At 39.1% G+C, this 25901-nt stretch overlaps 1 protein-coding gene across 2 annotated transcripts in view; it reads right to left on the reverse strand.

Annotated features, from left to right (window-relative positions):
* The window catches only part of Abca3 (ATP binding cassette subfamily A member 3), a 271865-nt gene that overhangs the window by 174601 nt on the left and 71363 nt on the right, over window positions 1-25901 (reverse strand). For both annotated transcript variants that reach the window (XM_067150289.2, XM_067150288.2), the window contains exons 5-7: window positions 18573-18720; window positions 12667-12917; window positions 4316-4559 (exon numbers count right to left, since the gene is read on the reverse strand). In XM_067150289.2, the coding sequence (XP_067006390.2) occupies window positions 4316-4559; window positions 12667-12917; window positions 18573-18720 (643 nt within the window). The remainder of the gene's footprint in view (window positions 1-4315; window positions 4560-12666; window positions 12918-18572; window positions 18721-25901) is intronic.

Here is a 25901-nt window from a genome sequence, read left to right on the forward strand (position 1 = left end):
CTTAACACATTATGGGATTATTTTTATGAGGAACTGGCTTCTTATAAGAATAATATACATATTGTACATCCTATTCCCAAGGGTGCTAGGAATTTCACCACTGAAAGCTATATCACGTTATAGAACACTGCATTTCAGATAACACTGAGGACTGTTGGAAAGCTCTCCTGGTCTTTGTTTTTATTGCTCTTTGGATCCCTAAAAATTCCAAAAAATAAACCACTATCTCTTGTTTCTAGTATTTAAATGGTCATCTTTTATGGCCAAAAATAGAAAAAAAAGAACCTCCTTTTCCAAAATCACGTCTCATTGAGACTAAAGTTTCGGATGGCGGTATTTGAGGGGCTGTGCAAACACTTTCATCTGATTAGGGATTAGTGAATCAAATACATCCTACTTTTGCAACTTTATAGACAAGCATCCTCCTCCAACTTGGCTTCTTTCTTTTCCAGAACCTCCCAGTAATGATACCCAGAATTTGTCTGTGTCTGAACAATCTGTTCTTCAAGCAATCAGATTTTTCGCCAGTTGTTTGTCTTCTGGTACCTATTGATGTGATTAGGCCTCATCATATCAAAGATCCAGTCTCTAAATCGGGAGGTGATACTGGCAACCATTTCCTCCAGGCCATAACATGGTTATGTTACCTTTTGTTGGATGGTAAAGTGCACGATGCTGTTTGCCCATTTATGTATAATGTTTAATTAATAGCACTCAACAAGAAGGATGGAGGAATCTGCCCCATCATTATTGGAAATACTTTTGGCAATTGGTAGCTAATTCAGCTTGTAGATCAAGGAAGAATTGAAAGAATACTTTTATCCACATCAGTTTGGATTCAATACACACAATAGATGTGAGGCTGTCATTTATTCTGTCCATTCTTTCCTGAATGTGAATTTGTGCAGTAATAAAGTGCTGCTCAAGATTGATTTTCAGAACACTTTGAATCATTAGAGAGAAGATTTACAAGGTTTATGCATTTCTTTGGCAGGCATATAGATATACCAGCAATCTCTTTTTCCATTTTGAAATAATACCTTCACAAAGAGGGGCTCAGCAAGGGGTTTTCTTGGGCCAGCTGATGTTCAGCCTTACAATTCATCCAATCACTTCTAAATTACAGAGTTCTCTTAATCTATTTTACTTAGTTGATGGCACTTTAGGCAATTTATTCTGTACAGAGTAATAAATAAGTTACAAGATTGTGAGCAACTGCAAAATGACCTCAGTAATGTTGTGAGATGGACAGTAGGCAATGGTATGATGATAAACAGGGTTAACATTTTCGTTATGTTTGCTGTTGAAATATTTGGGCCATGGTGTTCCAAAGCAAAGAACCTCATCCCTGAAATAGGGAAATTGCTACAGAACATCGCAGATGATTCCCATATTATTGAATATTTCCAGCAGTGGATCAGTATCACTATCCAGAGAGGAAATACTGCACGTGTTATGGAAACATTGTTTAAGAAGCTTTTCTTGTGGACAGTTGAGATTTTCTTCTGCTGACGCAGAGCACAGTTCTCTGCAAAACGTAAAGAATTTCACCTTACTTTCTTGACACAGCAAAAGCCCAAAAGCCTATATAGCATCATGTCTATCCTTATATGTTATCAGTCACACCTTGGAAGAATGGATAATCCTTAATGTGGCATGAAACCTGTGTGGACACTCTTGCAGCTATATACTTATTTTCCACCTGTAACGTAGCTGGGTCAGCAGCTAAGGCAACCATTCTGTTAAAGCAGAATAAATGTCGGTGCCTTGTTGATAATTACATTTTCGTTGTGTTTGCTGTTGAAATGTTTGGGCCATGGTGTTCCAAAGCAAAGAACCTCATCTCTGAAATAGGGAAATTGCTACAGGACATCCCAGATGAAACCCATGCTACTGAATATTTCCAGCAGTGGATCAGTATCACTATCCAGAGAGGAAATACTGCAAGTATTGTGGAGATATTTGCTTAATTTCCTTCCTTAAGAGAAATATTTTATTTATAATGAGAAATATTTTATTTATAATTCTCATATTGATAATTATTTTAGAATCATTGTATTCTACATTTGATTCAATTTGTGAAATAAAAATCCACAGCCTGTTTCCAGTCCTTTGACCGGGCCAGGAATGGAATGAATGAAGCCCCCATCTACCGGCGAGGATGGGAATTGTGCCGGCTGCCGAAGCCTGTCACACTCCTCTGGGGCAATGATTAATGACTGACAGATGAAATGGTATTGGAGAGTGTTGCTGGAATGAAACATGACAGGGCAAACTGGAGTACCTGAAGAAAAACCTATCCTGCCTCTGCTTTGTCCAGCACAAATCTCACATTGAGTGACTGGGATTTGAACCACGGAACCCAGCGGTGAGAGGCCACTGTGCTGCCACCTGAGCCATGTAGGCTTCTCTGATTCAATTAGTATATCACAATCATTTGTAATTGTAATTTAACAAGTTTAATTTTTAAATGTCTGCAGCGTATTTTTAATTTTCAAGTAATTAACTAAAAATACATACTTTAATAATTTTAACATTTATGATAGACTTTATACTCTCTATCCCAGAGAACTTGAGACAAGAAGAAGTGAGAAAGAGAGACCGAGGAAGAGAAACAGAGGGTTGGTTGTTATGGGAATATGTACCCCCTTAAGCCCAAAATTGGTTTAATTTGAATTTAGTTGGAATTGAGAGTAAATAATGTGGACAAATAATTTTTGTTTCTGCTTTTGCTAAAAGTTATCATGATATATTTAAATAAATTCATGTTCATGAAGAAATTTTTTGCAGTAAATATCAAAATGGAGAAGACGGGTGTGCTCTCAGTGAGTTCAGAACAGCTCCATTGTTAGAACTCTTTCTCTATTGTACTGGAAGAAAGGTGTAGATAAGGCCCTTTGAAAGCATCAACCACAGCATAGGGTGATATAGCAATGAAAAGAAATCAGGCTTTTCAGATAAAGAACAAACCATCTTGAGTCACTAAAGCCATGACACTGGTAGAACATGAACAATGTATGGTGTAAGTAAATGTATAGCTCTTTGGACTAACCTATCGTCTATTCTTTTAATGATACTTCACAAAATACTCAAGTAATGGAAAGGAACAAACAAGTGCAAATCAAGTCACATATACTACTACTAAAATGTTTTCATTCCTCCCCTGAAAGGGGAGGCAGGCCTCTTATATGGTAATGCCGTCTCTCAGGTAGGGAGATTTGTTATGGTGAAGGAAATGCTCAGAGAAGGTGATGGGATTGGCGTCTGTGGCCTATGCTAGGAACTGTCCTGGCATTCGCCTTAGTGCAGGAGAATGGAAAACCATGGAAAACTATTCTCAGGACAGCCGACAGTAGGGACCAGCCATGAGGCCCAGCCCTTTCCCATCTCCCGAATGCAGAGGCATAAAGCCACGGCAGAGCGGTGGCCACCCCTCCTTTGCTTGGTTGACCAGTTGGAGTACAGAGCTGTTGGACCACGGACCAGCCATGGCCACTTGTGGGCCATGACCCACTCTCTATCCACCAATAGAATGTGTGACAGTACTACTATTACTACTAAAATGGTTTCATTCCACGCCTGAATGGAGAGGTGGGCCTCTTAGACAGTAGTGCTGCCTCTCAGGCTGGGATATTTGTTACGGTGAAGGAGATGCACGGAAAAGATGAGGGGGTTGGTGGCCGTGCCCTATATTAGGAATTGTTCTGGCATTTGCCTGAGTGCAGGAGAAACTGTTCTCAGGACAGCCAACAGTTGGGGCCAGCTATGAGGTCCAGCCCTGTCCTGTCTCCTGAATGCAGAGGTGTAGAGCCACAATAGAACCGTGGCCACCCCTCCTCTGCTCGGTTGGCCAGTTGGAGTGAAGAGCTGTTGGACTACGGACTACCATGACCACTTGTGGGCTGAGACCCATTCTACATCCACTGGCCAATGTGACAAACAAGTGCAAGTCTTCTACCTTCTCTCTTTTCCCTTTGCCTAAATTTATGTAGCTTTTCTTCTTATCCTACACTTCTCACATCAAACTGAAGATCTGTCAAAATGGCCCCTCAGGACTGTTGAAGCTGGAAAGTAGAAATGAACTTATCAGGGGCCGAGAAGAAATGAGCTCATTAGGGATCAACAAGTGACTGTGGAGGAACTAGGACTGATGAGGAGAGACCCAATTTATTTGAAGATGGTAGTGTATAAAGAAATGGAAAATTTCCTTGCCCTTTTGTGTTTTTTTCCTTCCCTCATCCCACACTGATCTATCATGTGATTATCCTATTGTGGTATGTGTTCCTTTTGATAGTTAAATGTTTAGTCGACTTACCTTTACTGAAGAAGACTGATATCATGAAACAGAAACAGATACTGGCAATCATATACAACAGCATTAAGACAAAGACGAGAGTGCCATCTGAATTGGTGAACACAGCCAAATCTGTACCTGGATACCATTTGACTTTTAGGAGTATTACAATTAGCACCGTAGAAATCAGAAGGAAGATCAATGTCTTGATGAACCAGGCTAACCAATGGAGCCAACTGGGTAAACCCATGATCTTCATAGCTTCCTAAATAAATAAAAGAAAAAATGTGCCATTTAGAAACATGTAAAGTAAGCTGCATACTAATTTTTGTCTGTTAATTCATAGGGAAGATAGGTAGCCTCAATATTAGAGAAAAGTACTTCATTGAAAATCTTTCAGCCTTATATTTCAGTATTCAGTCCATATTTGTTAGATTTTGTTATGGGTGTGTTGGTGAACAGTCTCAAGCTGTGAAGCACCATGGTGTACAATGTGTATGGATGATTTGTGCGTCTTGTGTCTTGTGTAAAACTAGTCAGGCTAGACTAGAGCTAAAGAGTGATTGAATGGATGGGTTCATTTCTAGAAAATAGAACTTAGAGAATTAGAAAGGATTACAAATTATCTGATCTTGTGATGTTTAACACATTCATTGCCACCTTAATTAAACCTATGAATTGCCCCAGGAGTTGATATGTTTTTCTTTTCTTTCTATTACTTAGAAGGTAGTAGATGGTAGTTTCAACATTACAAGTGAAGTTTTTACACATACACATGAAAAATCATTGGCACTGAAGAACGATATAATATCCTAGGTGCCAGTAGATGCATATGTGCGACATCAATGTGTATGTTATTAACACAGCATATTTATATTGCATTGGAAAAATGATGTTACATTGTTATTTAATAATCGTTCACATCAAGAATTCCTTCAGTAACTTTTTTGGTACAGTATTGAATATTACCGTAGTCTTTCACATCATGTATAGCACTAGTGGTAAATCCTAAAGCAAGGCTCTAAGCACTATTCAGTATTTTCAATGAACTGAGGACAATAATAAATGGAGTCAGTTCTTTTCCCCTTTTCGTGGCACAATTTACATCACTTTCTCATTGATTTCATTTTGCACTTACAGTGTTGAAATTTGAAGGACAGTATCATTGTCATTGCAAATTTCATCCATTATTTACATCATATTTCAAGCAGGTCACAAACCAATAAACCGAACACGTAACTTGAACCTCAATTTGAGTGCCATTACAAAAGAACAAAGCCCAATCACTGTGCTGACCAATAAAGACAAGAAACACCAGATCATATAAAATGACGCACATGCGCGTCAACGGCATGTAGCATGGAAATGACATGATGCATGTGTGCATCAGGTGGCAGCCAAAGTGTTAGAGGGGGAGTTCAGCAATGCAGTATTATCAGACCTTTATGTTTTCTTATAAATAGTCTGAGTAAAGAAATAGAATTACAGACAAGGCTCTTTGCAGATGATGTTATACTGTATATAGTAATAAATAAGTTACAGGATTGTGAGCAACTGCAAAAAGACTTCCACAATATTGTGAGATGGACTGCAGTGAATGGTATGAAGGTAAACACAGTAAAAAGTCAGGTGAAAGTTTCACCAAGAGGAAAAGTCCTCTTAGCTTTAATTACTGTGTTGGTGGAATGAAAGTACCCCATTAATATAAGGAAAGACCTTCATTGGAGTAATTGCATTAAAGAGGTTGTAAATAAAGTTGAAAGATTTTCATATGGTTATGAGGGTATTTAGTGGTTGTAGTAAGGATGCAAATTATGGAATGAAAATCAGCATGGAAATGAGTAAGGCAATGGTGTTGATTAAAGGATAAAGGGAAGGGAAAGTAATAATTACAAATAAGGGGACAAAACCTTGATATTGTGGAAAGCTTCAAGTACTTAGGAAGCAAACTGATGCAGGAAGCAAGGCTGGATATGGAGATCAGTAAAAGGATTCAACAGTGAAATGCATTCTACCAGAGTGTGAGAAACCTATTGTTAAGTGAAGTGTAAAGAGGTGATGTATAAGACGTAATAATGCCCAATACTGACATTTGCTGTGGAGACCTGGACGCTGACAAGAAAAAAAACTAAATCCAGGGCAGTGAAATGAAACTTTTAAGTATTATAGGAAATATAAAAAAAGGACAGAGTAAGAAATGAGGTCATCAGGAAGGAAATCGGAGTGGGAAAGCTTTACGGCAGGATGGAGATGGATAATCGTTAGATGGTCTGGACGTCTTGAGAAGATGGAAGAGGGAAGGATTCTGAAGTGGATGAAGAAGGCCCAGATTGAAGGAGAGAGGGCAAAGACAGAGACCCCGACTAAGGGGTTTAAAAACGATCAAGAATAGTATAATTAGAATAAACCTGGATTGGAACATAGTTAAGGTGGAACAATGTGGTTGAAAAGTGGAAGTTGGAAAGGTACCATAACATTCCAAACCAGTGGGAGTTGGACGAGGGAAATTGATGATGGTGATGAGTAAGGGTGTAAAACAGAGGCCATTTAAGTCACTGGTGAGACCCCCAAATTTACAGTGTATCATTTTCAGCAAATGTTTTATTTTACTAAATCTGTTTCTCTGGGAGTAAGCCTTCATGGCTCAGGCAATAACACGCTGACCTCTCACTGCTGGGCTCCATGGTTCAAATCTTGGTCACTCTATGTGAAATTTGTGTTGGACAAAGTGGAGGCAGGACGGGTTTATCTCTGGGTACTCTAGTTTTCCCTGTCATCTTTCATTCCAGCAATACTCTTCAATATAATTTCATTTAATGTGTCAGTCATTAGTCATTGCCCAAGAGGAGTGCAACAGGTTTCAGCAGCTGTCACAGTTCCTGTCAGATAACAACAAAGGGTTCTTAACACTAGAACAGCTGAGAATCTCACATTCCTAGAACAGCAGTAAGGGGTCATTTTGACACTTCATAAGAAATGCTTGGAATCGTTCAAAATAGAACACAATAAGATATGTATTTTATTCTACTGTGTTTCCACAAATTTATTTTACACACAGAGACCTAAAATTAGTGTATGAACTTTTTGTATTACTTGTGAAGACATGAATAATCACAAACAACTGCTCCTTGTTCCTGTTTCTCTAAGGAGTTTTCACAAAATTAACAAATTTGACACCTTTTCATAGTCGTCCACTTTGCAACAATTGTACATTTTCAGATATACTTTAAGAAAATGAAAAACACTGTAAACACATTTTGCACACACAAATTTACTTTTTGTTCATATTTTCTGCACACTGCTTTGAAACACTTGCTGCAAGCATCATTAGATTTGTTGCCTTTACACAGACCAACTTAGCACTTCTTCTGCTTTTTAGATAGATACGGTCCTACAGCCTCCTCTTGTTGTTGTTGTTGTTGCTCATTCCACCTTGTTATTTCACTTGCCAGCTGGAGGATGAACTTCTTCCGCTTTATCTTCCTACCCGTTACTTGCTTGTAATTGACCAAGCATTGACAACTGTAAGCCTAAGATATTGTAAAAGAATTGCATTGGCCACCTCCTGCATGCAGCCTTGGTGGTATTTTACGATACACTTGGTTGACCACTTATCCTCGGTCCATTCCATGTTCTTGAGTTCTTTCTGAGTGTTTGATTCTGCATGTCATATCATCAGACGAAGCATCGATTCATCAAAGAGGAAACGAAAGGCACTAATTACAGAGTCTTCAATTCTGCGGCAAGCATATGTGGTAGGACCGCCCCATTCTTTCAGGACAGTCATTGCAGCCCGCCTTCCATATGAAGAGTTCAAATCCAAGACTTCCCACTTGGTTCCATCTCAGGCGACCATCTTTGCTGATGAAACACCTAACTGAGACAGCCTTTTGGGGCGAGTTTCGAGGCAGATTAGCATTTTCGATTTTTCCTGTGGATGATTCATCCTCTGTCTCATTATAATCTTTGCCCTCACTAGTCTCACTTGTCTCAAGCAAGAAATCACTATCTGAATTGGATGGTTCACTTTCAGACTCAACATCTGAATTTTCTAGCATACGAGACATCTCGTCAGTAGAAAGAAGATTGTAACACCACATGTCTGTAAGAAGAACATTTTCTAAATGTTGAGATGAATACAGTAATCCTGCTAACTGGAACACTCATCTGACAGTAAGAGCTCAACAATAATAATAATCCAGCCGGGTACACACTGTTGTCTGACAATGCAAACTGCTGCGTTGTAATAAGGAATTGTACAGGTGTTAAAATGACCCCTACCTCTGTCCAGGATATGTTATATCAAAAATGTATGAAAATGTAAATATTTTGCTAGATATGATACATCACCATAAACAGAACAAAAAATGATGAAAAGATAAGACATTTAAAAGAAATGATTATTAAAGAAAAATTAAAGGTGAGTGTCATTTTGACCCCTTCCACTGTTCTAGTGTTAATGGGTCCACTCTGTCAGTATTTATTGTTTTCACTAAAACAGTTTATGTTATTCATTATTTGTACAGGTTTCAAGAAAATTATACCATTCTCTTTATCAGTGATATAAAAACTTGCAATCATCCTCACTTTCTAGGAACCAAGATAAAAATTACAGTTAGTCAACATGTATTGTTACATATCTAAAAACTTAGTGCTAAAATATATTCTTCTTAATGATGCTACTTTCAGGATTTAATTCCTTAAAAGTTGATCCTTCCATTAAAAAAAAAAAAAAGAGTAAAAAACACACTTAAAAGTTTGTGTAATGCAGCACCAATATGATGTGGTGATAAATCAGATTGTGAATATATTGAAATACATTGTAATGAATGCTTAAGTCCTTAAAATCTTATAGGCCAGCTATAATAAATTAAACATTAAAACCCTTTTACACAAAATTCAGTGCCTATGTTAAGACTGTCAATATCCTATACTTCTATAAATTCTATCCTTGCTGCTCATTTTAACAAGCTTAAAAATCTTGTGATAATGTTGGCTAGAAATAAAAACAGTGTGGATCCAAAAGTCCCGTTGCAACATTAGCTTTGGGTGAGTCTGCCTAGGCTGTGTGGTGTTCTTCTTATTTCTAAACTCAGAAATGAATGAAAGTTAAATAGTGTTGAAAACTGAAAATTAAAACTGAATACAGCTTGATATAGCTTGATAATGCAGAAGATGGTTTTCTGTGGTTTTCTATTTTCACACCAGGCAATTCTCCTTTAGCACGTTAACAATACCAATTTTCTAACATGGCAAGACCATGCAGTTGGTCTCCCACTGTTAAGGAGAGTCTTGGAGGGGCACGGCAATTCAACTGATGAGCTCAAATTGCACGTCTGGGCGAAACTCTGCAAAGGCACACGGCCTAACCACCCAAAAGCTGGTTCTGTTACCATGATTTTTAGATCTGCAGCCATGAAAGTCATTTTTGGAATTGTATCTCCATGGGGAGTACATATTTTTGAAAATGGAGAATTTACTTCTCCTTTAGCGGGTTAACAATACCTATTTTCCAACACGGCGGGACCATAAAGTTGGTCCATCGGTGGATGCAGAGTGGGTCTTGGCCCAGAGATGGCCAGGGCTCTACCGTTTTTTTTTTTTTTTTTTTGCTAGGGGCTTTACGTCGCACCGACACAGATAGGTCTTATGGCGACGATAGGATAGGAAAGGCCTAGGAGTTGGAAGGAGGTGGCCGTGGCCTTAATTAAGGTACAGCCCCAGCATTTGCCTGGTGTGAAAATGGGAAACCACGGAAAACCATCTTCAGGGCTGCCGATAGTGGGATTCGAACCTACTATCTCCTGGATGCAAGCTCACAGCCGCGCGCCTCTACGCGCACGGCCAACTCGCCCGGTAGGGCTCTACCGTGGCTCTACGCCTCTGCATTCAGGAAATGGAACAGGGCTGCACCTCACAGCTGGCCCCAACCATCAGCTGTCCTGAGAATGGTTTTTTGTGGTTTCCCCATTCTCTTGCACTAAGGCGAATGCCGGGACAGTTCCTAGTATAGGCCACGGTCAACAACCGCCTCGACTTCTCTGTGCCTTTACCGTAACAAATCTCCCAGCCTGAGAAATGGCGTTACTGCCTAAGAGACCCGCCTCCCGCTTCAGGGGAGGAATGAAAACATTTTAATAGTAGTAGCAGCAGTTGGTATGTCACTGCTAAGCATAATCTTGGAGGGGAGTGCCAATCCAACTGATGAGACCAAATGGCACGTCTGGGCAAAACTCTGCAAAGGCACACGGCCTAACCACCCAAAAGCTGGTTCTATTCCCGTGATTTACATTAGTAGTTATGTGGTTTACGGTAGTACTGCTCTGTAAACTTCTTTTATTACACAATATTAAGAGGGTGATTTCAGGATCAATGTTAGTTGCTTTACGTCGCACCGACACAGATAGGTCTTATGGCGACGATAGGACAGGAAAGGGCTAGGAGTAGGAAGGAAGCGGCCATGGCCTTAATTAAGGTACAGCCCCAGCATTTGCCTGGTGTGAAAATGGGAAACCACGGAAAGCCATTTTCAGGGCTGCCGACAGTGGGATTCGAACCTACTATCTCCCGAATACTGGATACTGGCCGCACTTAAGCGACTGCAGCTATCGAGCTCGGTTTTCAGGATCAAGCTATGAGAGAAGATTGGTGGAATTTACCTGAAAAGTATACACTACATCACAGCCAACAACGTTATTGATTGACTGTGGGATAATATATTAAACTACTGCACCACCAACAAGCTTAACTTTGGGTATACAGGCAGATATTTTTGAAGCCACAGAGATAAAAATACAAAATTCTCAATGATTCCTTATCACAACAGCCCAAAAATTACAAGAAGAACATTTTCACAAAACATCAAAGTGGAAAAAAAAAAAAAAGAAACAGTGGAAAATCCTAACAATCCCTGTGCTGCATGGTTTCAGGGATGTACACAAGAGAACCCCTTGGCTTTGAATTTGCCAAAAGAAGCTAGTCAACCTTGCAGTCAGGCAGGGGAGATGTGCAGATTTATTGTATAAATGGGTTAAGATCATCTCTGTAGTGTGACTATGGAGCATCTCAGAAGACTATCCTACACACAGTCACAGATTGATATCAATGATCCTATCATAGAGATTTTGAAGATATCATGAAGGCCATCCCAGTATCAATTCAGTGGATTAATGATTTCAATTATAAATAGTAAAATGATTGGGTACTTGTTGGGTGTAACTCGATCCGAGTATATATAACTTCTTTCTGCATAAGGTGAGCAGATCCATTCAGTTTATGGATGTGTTTGTGATGACTGAACAGACCAAACTTGGCATAAAACATACACCCACACAAATCACACTGAATGGATGCAGGAGGGTGGGGTTGTAACTGACGGAGCTTTCTTCCTTGTTGCTTGGCCTCTTGATGGATGTCTGTGGCGTTCTCTTTCAAACAAGTTGACAGTGGTGGATGTAGTGTTCCGCCACGGGGAACGGTCCACAGCACATTCTTCCCATGTCTGTACATTTATATCAGTTGCCTTCATGATGTGTTTCAGCTGGTTCTTAAATGCTAAAGAGGGGCTCAATGAGGTCTACTGCCAGGGCAAAGTTCACCATAAAGAATTTGGCGGGGAAGCCTGGTATTCTCATGCGGTGAATAAATTTACTCATTCGGGACAAATATTTCAGATTCCCCATGGGAATCAACATCTATATCATGGCCTAACCATCTCAGTTGATGAGCGATGATTGTTGCCTCAATGTTATTTAGCTGCCCTTTGTCGAGAACTGCTATGTTGGTCATATAGTCCTCCCACTTAATATTCAGTACTATCCATATGATAAATAATAAATGGATCACTATCATGATCCACATTACCATTGCTGTGTCAATATAGGGCATCTTTAATGCTACTGAAATTTTACCAGTCATGACCTCCTTTTGGACTTACTCAAATTAATATCACAATACATGATTTCAGCTATATAAACTAAACTTCTTCCACTGCTTTTCCCACCTCTGTGGGGTCGCGGGTACGAACTCTGTTGCACATGTGGATTTGGCCCTGTTTTATGGCCGGATGCCCTTCCTGATACCAACCCAATGCGGAGGGATGTAATTACTATTGTGTGCTTCTGTGCTGGTTGGTGGTGTAGTGTGTTGTCTGAATATGAAGAGGAAAGTGTTGGGACAAACACAAACACAAACACAAACACCCAGTCCCCAGGCCAGAAGAATTAATGAGACACGATTAAAATCCCTGACCTGGCCGGGAATCGAACCCAGGACCCTCTGAACCGAAGGCCTCAATGCTGACCATTTATCCAATGAGTTGGACAACTACATAAACTAAAGTAGTAAATTTAAATAATTTTAGCTTAACTTACCTTCAATTGTTTTTCCTTTTCGGCAGTTATAACTTTTACTGTTGATATACAGGTATACACAAAACTAAGCATGATCATGAGAGAAATAAAGACCTGGAGTGCTCTCAGAAGTGCATCTTTCAAGTACGGTGGGTAAGGGAAACGGTGCAAAAGCAAATTCACTGTTTGCATAGAATTTGTACTGGGGCATGTTTCAATCAAAGCTGTTGAAATTGCTTCCTGAAGTGGTAGAAATCCTTCAAACTGGTATCCTGAAACAAACAGAGGGATAGCAAGAATACCATAGTTGATAACAAAATAGTGTGGTAATATTTTACCATCTACAGGCAGAAAGATGAGGAATGTATGTTTCTTTGTCAACTAATGACAAAATGTCGCAATTTACCTTGCCAAATGATCTTTTCTTTGATTGTCAGTAAGGTCTCATGGTGATATTTGACACACAGTATCAATAAATATATAGATCCTTCACCATTAAATTCTATTATGAAGTAATTTAATAAAGATTGATTGACTACTATTTTCAATAATAAATACATCTCAATCTTTTTTGATTGGTAAAAGTTATCAAAGAGACATTTGGAAAAAGACCCACAATTCAAGGAGAGGAAATGAACATTTTCAATTTATGAACACAATTTTCATGGAGTACAAGATGAAAATAAATAAACCTAAATTAATATACAATTAGAAATGAAGTTCTAAAGGAAGCAAATCACTACCTGAACAGTAGAATAACACACTCGTTTGTTCTTTTCATTTACTTACTATGGTCGTCTGATGAAAAGTTGTGCGAGGGGTAAGCATGCGTGCTGCGCGCTTGCCTGTCTTAAGTGTCAAGGCCTGACCATAAATATCTGTTCTGTCTGCAGTGACTCTTACATTGATGTGCTGTTGTGAAGTTTCAAAGTGATAGGGCAATTGTGCTTTAGTACACATTTACTATAAGTACTGCATAACAAATGGTTTAATAATGAACATGGACCAGTTTCTTCCATCACAACTAATATTTGTAATAAGTCGTCTTCTTCTTTTCCTACAGATTTTTCCAAGACCTGTGGGGTTGCGGGTGCAAACTAGGCCGCACATGTGGATTTGGTCCTGTTTTAGGCCAGATGCCCTTCCTGACGCCAACCATATATGGAGGGATGTAATCACTATTGCGTGTTTCTCGGGTGGTTGGTAGTGTGGTATGTTGTCTGAATATGAAGAGGAGAGTGTTGAGATGGACACAAATACCCATGCCCGAGCCAGAAGAATTAATCAGAAGCGATTAAAATCCCTGACCCGGCCGGGAATCGAACCTGGGACCCTCTGAACCGAAGGTCAGTACGCTGACCATTCAGCCAATGAGTCGGACTAATATTTGTAATGAGTATAAGTAAAAAATTTCTGTTACTCGTCTGTCATGATAGCTTCGTACTGGAATCAGAAACAAGGTCGTTATTGGTCAGGGAAGATGTAAAAAACTGGGACTTTTGAGAGGAGAGCAGATATACATGAAGACAGTAGTATATAAAGATGTGGAGATTGTCCTTTTGTGTTTTCTTTCTATTTCTCTCTTTTTCTGCACTGACCTGTCAATTTTATCCTTTTATCGTTCCTTTCAGTATTCTTATTCCTCTGTATGATATGATGCCAGTAGTAGACACTATATTTAAAGGCTCTCTGATTGGGTTGTAGCCACCTTGGCAGGACAAGGCTCTTTATTAACTGTATATACTACAGGAACTCTGCCTTTGGAGGTAGTGCTGGTCCCAGGCCCAGATAAAGGCGGAGCATGAATAGCTGGTTTTTGTGTATTGAAGGGGGTACAAGCCTAGTTAAAATGCTCTACATACTCCACATGGAGAGTCAGCAGAGGGTGATGCTCTTTTTATTTCTATTCCCTCCTTGGTTCATGGGATTGCCGATAAGAGCGTCTTTACGTGCTATGAACTGTTACTAAATTATACAAAACTATTGCGGGGGAAAGCAAGGTTACAAAACTATTGCAGGGCAAAAGGAAGGTTTAGTTGTGCTATTGCTATGGCTTTGTGTGAAGGTTGTGAATTGAAAATTAGTTCTTTTACTTGTTTCCAGGATAATTTGGAGGAGCTTTTGAAGGTTTACGAATGTCATGGTTTGATAATGAAGGAGAGGAATTGTGAGAAGTGTGGAGAGTTGACAAAGTTGAGTAATAACATCATTCACAAGTGCAATTGGCATGTAGGAGGTGTCAAATGCACGTGGAACGTTGGTGGAAGGAAAAGTCCAGACTAACTTTGTATCTGATAGGGTTCTTTTCTGTTTTGTGGTGTCTCCTGACTAAGCCGCAAACTCCTCTTCTGCATTTGGAGCTAGGTGTAGCAAGATAAACTTATTGCCTGGCGAAGCTTCTGCTGTGAGGTCTGTGTGGCATGGGTGGATAGGAAAAAAAAAAAATTAGGAGGGGCAGGAATGGTGGTGAAAATAGATGAAAGTAAATTTGGGAGATCCAAATATCACAGGAAAAGGAGAATTACAGCACAATGGCTCTTAGGAGGAGTGGGAAGGGAGAAGTTTAAGAATTTCTTTATTGTTCCTGTTGAATGAAGAGATAAAGAGACACTGTTTGTTGTAACCAAGGTTGAAGTTTACAAACACAACTTTTATTGCTTCACTTTATGATATTTACACAAATAACTGAAATTTATTTTGAAGCAAAAAGGAATATTGAATCTTGAGAAAAGTCTGTCTTTATACAATATGTACAGGTTTACAGTCTTTATGTACACTTCTATCTTGAAAAGATAGTCTTTGTGAATTGACACGTTGATAGTCGAGAACTATCTGGCACACTAACATAAATGTCTTGAGAGAGTCCTTGTTTGTTGAAGTGCCTGAATTCCTAAAAAGCAAGTTCAATTGATTGAAGAAATTCCACCTAGCGAAACTAAGGGAGCTTGCATAACTTAGGGAATGAAAATGGCTTGTAAAAGAATTACGGAACATAGGCAGCGGAAACAGGTAAGGGAGCGGTGACCAGAGGTGAAACCTCGTACTGCCAGAAATTCAGTCCACCTGGTCGAAGCACATTTTCAAGAGGAGTAGCCTCCGTGCTCGACGTAGGGTGTATTCTGGAGCTGGACACCGGGGCGAGTGGGCAATTGAGCAGGCAGGGAGCTCCTATTTATAGTACACTCGATGGTCAGGCACGCGCACTGAGGGCTGCGCGTCGAAGCTAGCAGAATGATACACAGGCGCGCTTGCAGCTGGCTTGCGGAGCGAGACGGGAGCGCCGGACATACAACACTGTTGGCTGTAATTAAAGAGTGGATACTGCCTGGCTCAATAATTATTTCTGTTCATTGGAAAGCATATGACTGTTTGGAGGATGAGGGATTTGTTCACCTCCAAGTAAATCATTGAACATGTCAACAGAGCCAACAGTTGTCAGATGCCGGGTGGTGGGATGTCTTTTCATATGCAGAATATTGAGAATAGGTGGCATCATCTGAAGCATGGGAGCTATTCTATTTTGACATTCAGAAGGAGAAAGGACATTTTGTAGGCTATATTGCAGAATTTCTCAACAAGGTACTTTTCCTTTACCAGAGAGAGTGCACCATTTCTTCTGAGCAGCCAGAGAACTCTACCCTCCCTTGCATTAAGGTATGTTTTAAACATTCCTTTTGTTATATATGTGTGTGTGTGTGCCATGTGGACAGTACGCACTGTGGTCATGGAAAAACAGTAAAGGGAGCCTGGGGATATAAGCCGCCAGAGTCACTGTTGGAAGCAAAGGATGTCTGGGGGCATAAGCCTCCAGGGTGATTACGATTATAAGCAAAGGGGTTCTGGGGCATAAGCCTCCAGGTTAGGGGTTTGCAAAGATAAATTACAGCTACTAAATTGTCTTTCTTCTTGCCATGCAGGCAGTATGTGCCATGGCCATAGATAAAAGCTTCTTGAAGGGAGTATGGCCCCAACATGGCCACTGTTCTCATGACAAAGATTAGCCTTGATTTGCAGATAGGTTACAACCACTAACAGAGCCTCTTCTTGTGTTTTTATTCTGTGCAGGTTGGTAACAAGCTGCGACTTATGAATTCTGGAATGACATCATGTTGGCCAATGGCATTGCTAGTAGCTGGTCAACTAATGGACAATGGCGTGTGAAATGATTCATTAGGCTTTTGTAAAAGTAAATTTTCCTTTTGGGGAGGGCAGGTGGCTTCCAGGCATTCATAATGAACACAAATCTCTTCTAAAAGCATTTTAAACTTTCATATATATCTATTTGTCCGACTCATTGATTGAATGTTCAGCATTGAGGCCTTTGATTCAGAGGGTCCCAGATTCAATTCCCGGCCGGGTTGAGGAGTTTAATCATGTCTGATTAATTCTTCTGGTTCGGGGACTGGGCGTTTGTGTTTGTCCGACACTTTCCTCTTCATATTCGGACACTGCACTACACTACCAACCACCACAAAAACACGCAATAGTGACTACATCCCTCCATATAGGGTTAGTGTCAGGAAGGGCTTCTGCCATAAAACAGGGCCATATTCATCTGTGTGACACAGTTTGAACCTGCAACTTCACAGATGTGGGAAAAGTGGTAGAAGAAGAAGATTATTTACTTGCAAATTTATGTGTTATACGCTAAGTGTCTACACTAGGTTTCTACCCTTGAAGGGTGCTCCAATATTGAGGAGGGGCAATTGCTAAAACTCAAGGATGCTTGTCCCGATTGTAAGCCAGCCATTTTTTAAACATTTTTCTTGGTTGAATCAATGTCCCTTGCTTTAGAATCAGTATTGTTAACATAGTTGGTAAAGGAGATTACACCCTTTATTGATGCTGTAAGTAAAAGTTCTGAAAAATATTGTCAGAAACCATCACATTGTGTAGACTCAGTGTTGCCAAGTCAATCAATTTTCTTCTAATTGTAGAGGATTTTAATCATATCAAGAATGAAATATGGAGAAGGGAGTTTTCTTCCACAGCTTTTTACATTTCTCTGACAATGAGGCATAAAATGAAGAAATTCCTCCCAAAATTTACAAGATAAAGCCAGTATCTGACCCTGGTAACAACGTTTTTGGAAGCTTATACCCTTGATGGCAAAGTGTAAATTGATTAGAAACTCTTGTTATGGAAAGGGTGGGAAATTTATCTACCAACAAAACTATCACATTTCAGAATGTAATCATACAAATTATGTGAAGCCGGGACAGGGTATGTAACACGATCTTCTTCTGTGTGTATCATAATGAACCGCTGTAAAAGATGTAATGCTGAGAAGACTGTAAATATTACTGCAGTATAATATAGTTCATAGGTGGCACTTATGAACTGTAGGTGTATAAACTGGATCCAATAATGGTCAAGTTTGTCGAATTTCGATCCTTCAAAAGCGCTAACCAACATAACAGAAAATTTCTTGAGTATTATAATTTATTCCATCCTAAATCTTATGAGTAATTTATAAGTACATAGAAACTTGGTAAATCTACAATTTACATGTACAAAAAATTTATTTCTAGGCAGGGATTATTAGTAAAATGCTTAAAATATTTAGGTATAAGTTACTGTATAAATGAAAATCAGATCTTTGCCCTTATGAAGAAACAAATTCTGTATCACAGTGCAAAAGCACTTAGTACATTCTTGCACAAAGCATTGAAAAACTAAAATTATAGAATTTCCATCAATTAAATACACTAAATTTTAGTAAATATATCTCTTAGGACCCTTCCATACTTAATTTTAGCCTAAGACTGTTTTTAAGCAAGTAATTAAATATTTTCTTCAATCAGGGAAATTGCTCCCACCCGGAAGCGAGCCAGAGTATACTTAGCTCCCTGCTTAATGGGTTAATATTGCAAGTGGATAGAATGTTAAACTTTGCTATTGACTATACTTTCAAAACTTTGAAGTACCTGGTGATGCATCTCCAATAGTTTGATTTTCTGACGGTGATCTTGGGCCTGGAAATTGATACACTGGAAATAACAAGTTTGATTGCCAGTTAACATATGGACTAGGTTTTCCATTACTACGTAGTTCTCCCGGGAACCGAAGACGTACCTGTGAAAAAGAATGTATGTATATTACCTTACCTGCCCAAGAGTTTGAGATACAAGTAAATATGAGTAAGCCATTATTATTTTCTGACAAAATTATTGGTAATTTTTTTTTTTTTTTTTTGTCTATTAACATACTTGGCATGATAGAATATAATATTGCACCTCATCTATATATTCCTAACTGGGAGGTGCTAACAACTTGGATGTTTTCAAAGTTTCAAAGGATAATATTATTACAAATGTCATTTTCCATTTATGTGATGTGTTTATTGTATAACCTCATTTAAACTACATTTGAATAATTGAAGACATGGCGGACCAGATGAAAACATGGATTGAGAACGCTCTCAAAACGATAGTTAATATTACAGAAACAGGTGGTTATCTTAAGAATGAGAAGAAAGAAGAGATACTAAAAGCGGTAAGCAATCTGAGAAACTGCTTTGATATATTAACTAATGTAGTGGAGGATGAGAACAACGAAATGATTGTTTCTGAAAGTGAGGTTATGGAATACCAAAGAGAAGACGTATCAGAGGGAGAAGACAGTTTGATTCCAAGACAAACTAGCGCCATCTGATGGCCACAACCAAGAACCTGCAAGTAACTCCAACTGGCAGCTACTCCCATCTAGCGGCCACACCCAAGCAGGGGCTACCCGTGGACCAGCAGAGGTGAAAGCAGGTGCCGGAGTGAATGGGTCTAACTACTATGTCAAGAAAGAATTTAAACTGAAATGGAAGGTTATATTTTGAAAAAAGCAACCTGTTAATAAATTCTCACTTAGTGAGATAACAATGACATAGCAGTTTAAAAACAAGACTTAGAAAAATCCAAGATTTCAAAACTTTAACACACTTGGGCTACAAGCCCCTAGTTTTACAATTTTTGAGCTTCCAGATCAATACAGAGGGGCATAAATTTACAAAAAGGGCAGAAATCCCCTAATACCTGGAGCACTTGCTCCCTAATTTACAATATCAAGCCTCCTAGAGGCACTTTTCCAACACTTGAAAAGAGCAGACGTGCTCTCAGTTTTCCAAGCCTACTCAAGGCAACATTACATGAAAATCTATGAATCACAGGCCTTACAAGGCACTATTTACAAATTTGAAACAGGGGGATCTAGTACCCAACCTTTTGGGCCGTAGCGGAAAAGAACAGGTTAAGTAAATGGCCCAAAACCCAAATTGAATGGAGGTTCATACTTGCACTCCTAAATATGCACTCTTGAAACCTAAAAGGCACTAGGCCGATGAAACAGGGGCTATTCCCAAACTATGGAGGTGACTCGTATAAGAAAGAAATTGAAGACATTACTGAAAGGAAGAAAACCAGTTACAAAACGTAGTCACCTCAAACCAACATGAAGGGGAGCTCGAGAGGGTAAATCACTCTCTATCCCCGAATTACAGTTACAGATTTTATGAAATTTTCACATTAGCTGGCAGAACTTACATTTACAGAAAAGTAGGTTACATAGTTAGGGTTTTGGACCTATCCCTCTGGTTAAACTGCGGAGCTAGCAAGAAATAAAGATGTCAAACGGCCATTACCTTGCTGAAGAACTGCTGCCCGATGAAAGAGGTGCCTCCCGCCTCCTGCTTGACGCATACACTAAGTTAGATGACGATCAAATGGCTGAGAGATGTGAAAATCTGCAGTTTATAAACCCTCGGGGAAAGTTCGAGACCTTTCATGAATAATCAAGCCACACCCTCTCAATTTTATTGGACGATTCAAAATTTACACTGAAAGTCGAAGAAGAAATCCAGGATTGGTTGGAAATTAATTACAAAAATTAAGGATTGGCTGGATTCAAAACTGGCGGAAAGAAAAGAAAAATATTGCCAACCCAAAAATAAATGAACATCAATTAGTAAAAAAAACTTATGAATACAAGACTTCCCAAAAAACGTTCTTTCACTTTGCACCAGGGTGCATGATTAAAGTTTTCTAGCAGTGACACATATGAGAGAATGTCCAAACTTCTTGATGAGTGGAAAACAAAAATAAGTTGAAATTCACACAGTACTGGAAACTTCACAATAACAAAATTACAGTAGTGACATCTTCTGAGTAAAGGTTTAAATAGGTCTAGTTTCAAGTTCAGTATTTCTCCCGTAGAGGAGTTTCATTAGGCGCAAGATTTAAATGTGCAGCTTAGAGGTGTACCTCCCGGTACAGTTAATATTACAGAAACAGGTGGTTATCTTAAGAATGAGAAGAAAGAGCGGTAAGTGACCTGAGAAACTGCTTTGATATATTAACTAATGTAGTGAAGGACAAGAACAACGAAATGATTGTTTCTGAAAGCAAGGTTATGGAATAATAAAGAGAAGACATATCAGAGGGAGAAGACAGTTTGATTCCGAGACAACTAGCGCCATCTGATGGCCACAACCAAGAACCTGCAAGTAACTCCAACTGGCAGCTACTCCCATCTAGCAGCCACACCCAAGCAGGAGAAGGTAGCTCAACTTCGGAACAAATAGCCTCATCTCCTGGCCACAACCAAGAACCTACAAACAGCAACAACAACGAACTTCACCCATCTGATGGCGGAATGCAAAGCTCGCATTTACTTGAATGGACAACCCAGCTCATTCAGCAAAACAAAGCCGTGAACAATGAAACTAAGGATCTAGCGGATTTAAAAGAAACCGTAAGATATATGATGGACTTCATAATGAATAAAATAAATATAATTATTGAAGAAAAAATTACGCAGACCCTGAATAGGAATGCAGTGCTTACTCAAAAGGATAATGAAGTACTCAATAACAAAACAGACGGAAGGGATAACAATCATAAATATAGAGGAGAAACAGAATGGACAACTGTAATAAATAAAAGAAACACACAAACCATCAGAGGGACAAGGGTTCAAGAAGATGATCTACAAGCTGCTAACAAAATGGCATGGCTTTTCCTAGGCAATCTGAAAGGAAACACAACAGAAGAGAAGGTTAAGAAGTACCTAGAGATAAATGGAATTAAAGATAATATCCATTGCGAAGAACTTCACACATGAAGTGAAAACAAGGCCTTCAAAATAGGGTTCCCTTTCAAATTCCTTGAAGATGCTGTACGACCGGAATTCTGGCCAAATAGAACAATCGTAAGAAGATATTGTTTTCGGAGAGCAAACCGTGCTGAAGGAGGAGACCTACAATAAATATACACATATGCTCATATGGAATATTGAAGGCAGAAAAAATGCTCTACCTCTCTTTCCAACAGACACATTAAGCAACTACAACGCCATTATACTGACAGAAACATTCTTAACACAGGATTTTAACATTCAAGGATATTATGGAAATCATTCATTCACCCGTCAGACCACAGGAAGACCATCAGGAGAGGTCTCCATCTTTCTCAAACCAAACTTGGGGAAAATAAAACAAATAATAAAAGAAGAAAAAACAATTATCGTAAAGACCAACCTATTATCAATCATTGGCATGTATGTTCAACCACATGTCAACAGAGGACACAATCGAAAGAATAACAGAGGCCTTGTCACAAATGCAAACAGATGATAGAGTAATCTTCACAGGCAACCTAAATGCAAGAATAGACAAATCAACCGTTAGAACAGAACTGATTAAAGAGGCTCTGGAAGAAGCCGGCTATGTCCTTGTTAATAGTCCCTACATGAAGACGTACATAGCCTCGAATGGAACCAGCGCCATAGATTTAGTCTTTTACAGAGGTACAGACATTAAAAAATTCAGTCAAAAAGCATTATGGACTTCAGCCATAGCCCCGATTAGGAAACATATACCAATCTCGACAGTCTTTGAAATCATTCATAAAGATCAATTGCCAATAAAACCAAGGAAGAAAATATCCAGGAAATTAGATCCAGAGAAACTAAGACATATCGGTGATGAAATAGATAAAGCAAGGCTATTAGTTCAACGACATGAACTAACTGAAGCAGTGGAAATGTGTACAAGAACCCTTCAATCATGCCAAACTCACACGAAAGTAAGGAGATTACAACCATGGTTCAATAAAGACTGTTACAATGAACGGAAAAAGACCCTCCTGGCACTACATCGAGCGAAGAACACATAGAACCCGAGTCACCTGGCCCAATACGCCGAAAAAAGAAGGAAATATAAATCACTAATCAAGAAAACAAAAACGGAATTCATTGAGGAAGACGCCAGGAGATGTGTTGCAAACGCCCAGAATAACCCATTCCTAGTGCTTACGAAACCAAACACTTCAGCAACAAATAATATCTCAATGGAGTCTTGGGAAAACCATTTCAAAAGCATTCTCAACCTCCAACACCGATCAACAGCTTTTGAATTAACTCCAGTAACAATGACGGGAAATTACATCCCCATAACGAGGCAGGAAATATATAATACAACTAGCAAATGTACCCATGCTTCGCTGCAGTATTCTACATTGTATTCGAATACCGAAGTAAATACTGTACATGCAGTAAATAAGATTGTTTTAAAATTGCATGGCTCTTAGCATTATCCGAGAAACAGCATGGGGAAGTCCCCATACACTGTTTCCAATGTGAAGTGTTTCTTACGGATTTGTGATATAATGGCAGGCTCACTTGCCTACTGCCATTCACAATTGAGTTGGTAAGTTTACATTATAATTGCAGGCCCCATTGCCTACTGCCTTGTCACGATCGATTTGGGGAGTTTTCATTACAATGGCAGCCCCCTTTTCCTACTTCCAGACAGATAACAGTTGAGGAGTTTTTATTATAATGGCAGGCAACTACCCTACTATCAGTCGAAATTGAGCTGTGCAGTTATCATTATAATGTCAGGCCCCTGTTCCTACTACCAGCAGCTTACCGCCAGTCACACCAAGTTGGTGAGTTTCCATCAAAATAGCAGGCCACTATGCCTAATGCCAGTCACATTTTAGATGAGGACATTTGTTTATAATTGCAGGCACCCTTGCCTACTGCCAAACACAATCGGGTAGGGGAGTTTTAAACAAAACTGCATTCTCCCTTGCCTTCTGCAAGTCAAATCGAGAAGCGAACTATTCATTACAATGGTAGGCCTTCCTTACTAATGCCAGTTACACAGGAGTTGGAGAAGGACCCCATTCCTACCGCCAGTCAAATTCGGTGTGGGGTGTACTGATTCCAATAGCAGACACACCCTTTCCCGATCGCTACAAATCAACATCAGTGAATATATATAGATCGACATACGAAAGTTTATGCTTGTTTACAATATTGCAGACCTTCATTTACAGATTAAATGCTGCTAAACGTATGTCATATCAACAAAGGATTATACCATAAGACGCCGAATTTAGTGGCCTAAATGGCTGGTCCTATGATATCTCATCTATTCTTGGGTCAGATTGAGTTAGAAACTTGAACAGGGTAAAGTATTTGTAAGATTATCTTACATTGCATTACTTTTCAGATAATTATGTGACAGCCAGCATTTGGCTCACATATGGCTACTGGGTCGGCCAATTTTTGTGAAAAGTTTGATGATTCTATATTTCCTATAAGTGATTGAAAGTATGAATTATGCATGTGAAAAGTCCAAATTTACTTAGCATCGATTAATAGAGAAAAATCAAACGTAAAAGGGATACAGATACGACAAAAAGTCATAAGACCAAGGTTGTAGATCATTCCAGATTAAACGGAGGTTGTGCAATCCATTATGTGATAGGACTTCCCGAATGTCTACACCATCATTAAAATTGCCTCCATATTTCAATATTCTTCGGGGATAAAAAGTGAAAAATTGAAAGATCTTGGAAGTTTTCCGTCTGTTACACGCTATAATGTATAATTTTGTCAAATTTCCATTTTTTTATCTGGCAGATTATGCCACAATCTGGATTTTGGGCGAGGAGGGTAAAAATGAGGACATTCAGGAAACTAAACCAAAAAGTATGCAGATGGTCATTATTAGCCCTTAAACGGGTACTGTGCGAAAATTTTGCCCAAATAGTCAATGTAAAGGCACACAGTCATTACGATTTTATTTATATTGATAGATAAGGAATCTGCTCCACGTACAACACCTTTAGGGCTATGTCCGCTGGACTTAACCTGCAAAACTGACCATTCATCATATCTCCCTTATTAATCGTCCTGATGAAAAAATGCACATGAAGAAAAAGTTTTAGAGATGGAATTCCATCACGTTTTGTCGATTTCCAGTCAGGTTGGTCTTGTACTGTATATATTGTGGAAGTGTAAAATCACAATTTCAGTTCCCTATAAACCACCAGTCCATTCTGAGAACATGAAATGTTATTGACCTTTAAAACCTACCTTTGGGCAGATGGATGCTAAATATAAAGTTTGGTTCGAATATTTTCAGTAGTTTTCAAGTTGTAAGAAATACGCTTTACATGCACCCGCTCTTGAGTTAAGTCTGATGGGACATGTACCGAAAAACAGTGAGTTAATGATATCTCCCTTATTAATCCTCGCATAGAAATGATGCACATGAGAAAAAAGGTTTAGAAATTAATTTCCATTAAGTTTTGTTGCATATATTTTGTGGGAGTGCAAAATCATGGTTTCGGTCTCGTATAAACCCCCAGTCAGTTCAGGGATTTAGAAACAATACTTGCCCTAAAACCTACCCAAGGACAGGTGGATTCTAAATATGAAGTTTGGTGGAAATATATCCATTAGATCAGGGCCTCTCAAACGCCCAAACTCTCACACGTGCAGAACGAGGTACATAGGCTCTGTGCACTGTGCATCGGTACGCTTCGCCTCAACTCGGCTTGACTCGGATGGTGTAGTGTGCTGAGAGCGATGAAGCGTTTGGTGGTAGACGACGTGTTTATCAATGAAATAGATAAGTGCACGACAACAACATAATAATGGAGCAACCTGTTTCGAAGAAAGCAAAGACTTCCGAAAGTCCATTTCAATCGAACTGGGAACTTTCGTATTTTCTTTTTGTTTGTTTGTCGTGACGATAACGCCAAATGCTTAATCTGTGGGATGATAATTACGTGCATAAGAAAATCATCTATTGAAAGACACTACAACAGACTACATTTGGAAAATTATTGTGAAATCATAGGAGACGTCAGAGAGAAAGAATTAAGGAAGTTGAAACAGCTTGAAGAAGAGCATTCTATATTCACAAATGAGGTTTGTTCCAGTACTGTAGCATTTTCATTTTGGTTACGGGTTCT

Source organism: Anabrus simplex, chromosome 6 (assembly GCF_040414725.1).
Source record: "Anabrus simplex isolate iqAnaSimp1 chromosome 6, ASM4041472v1, whole genome shotgun sequence".
In the NCBI taxonomy this organism is placed as follows: domain Eukaryota; kingdom Metazoa; phylum Arthropoda; class Insecta; order Orthoptera; family Tettigoniidae; genus Anabrus; species Anabrus simplex.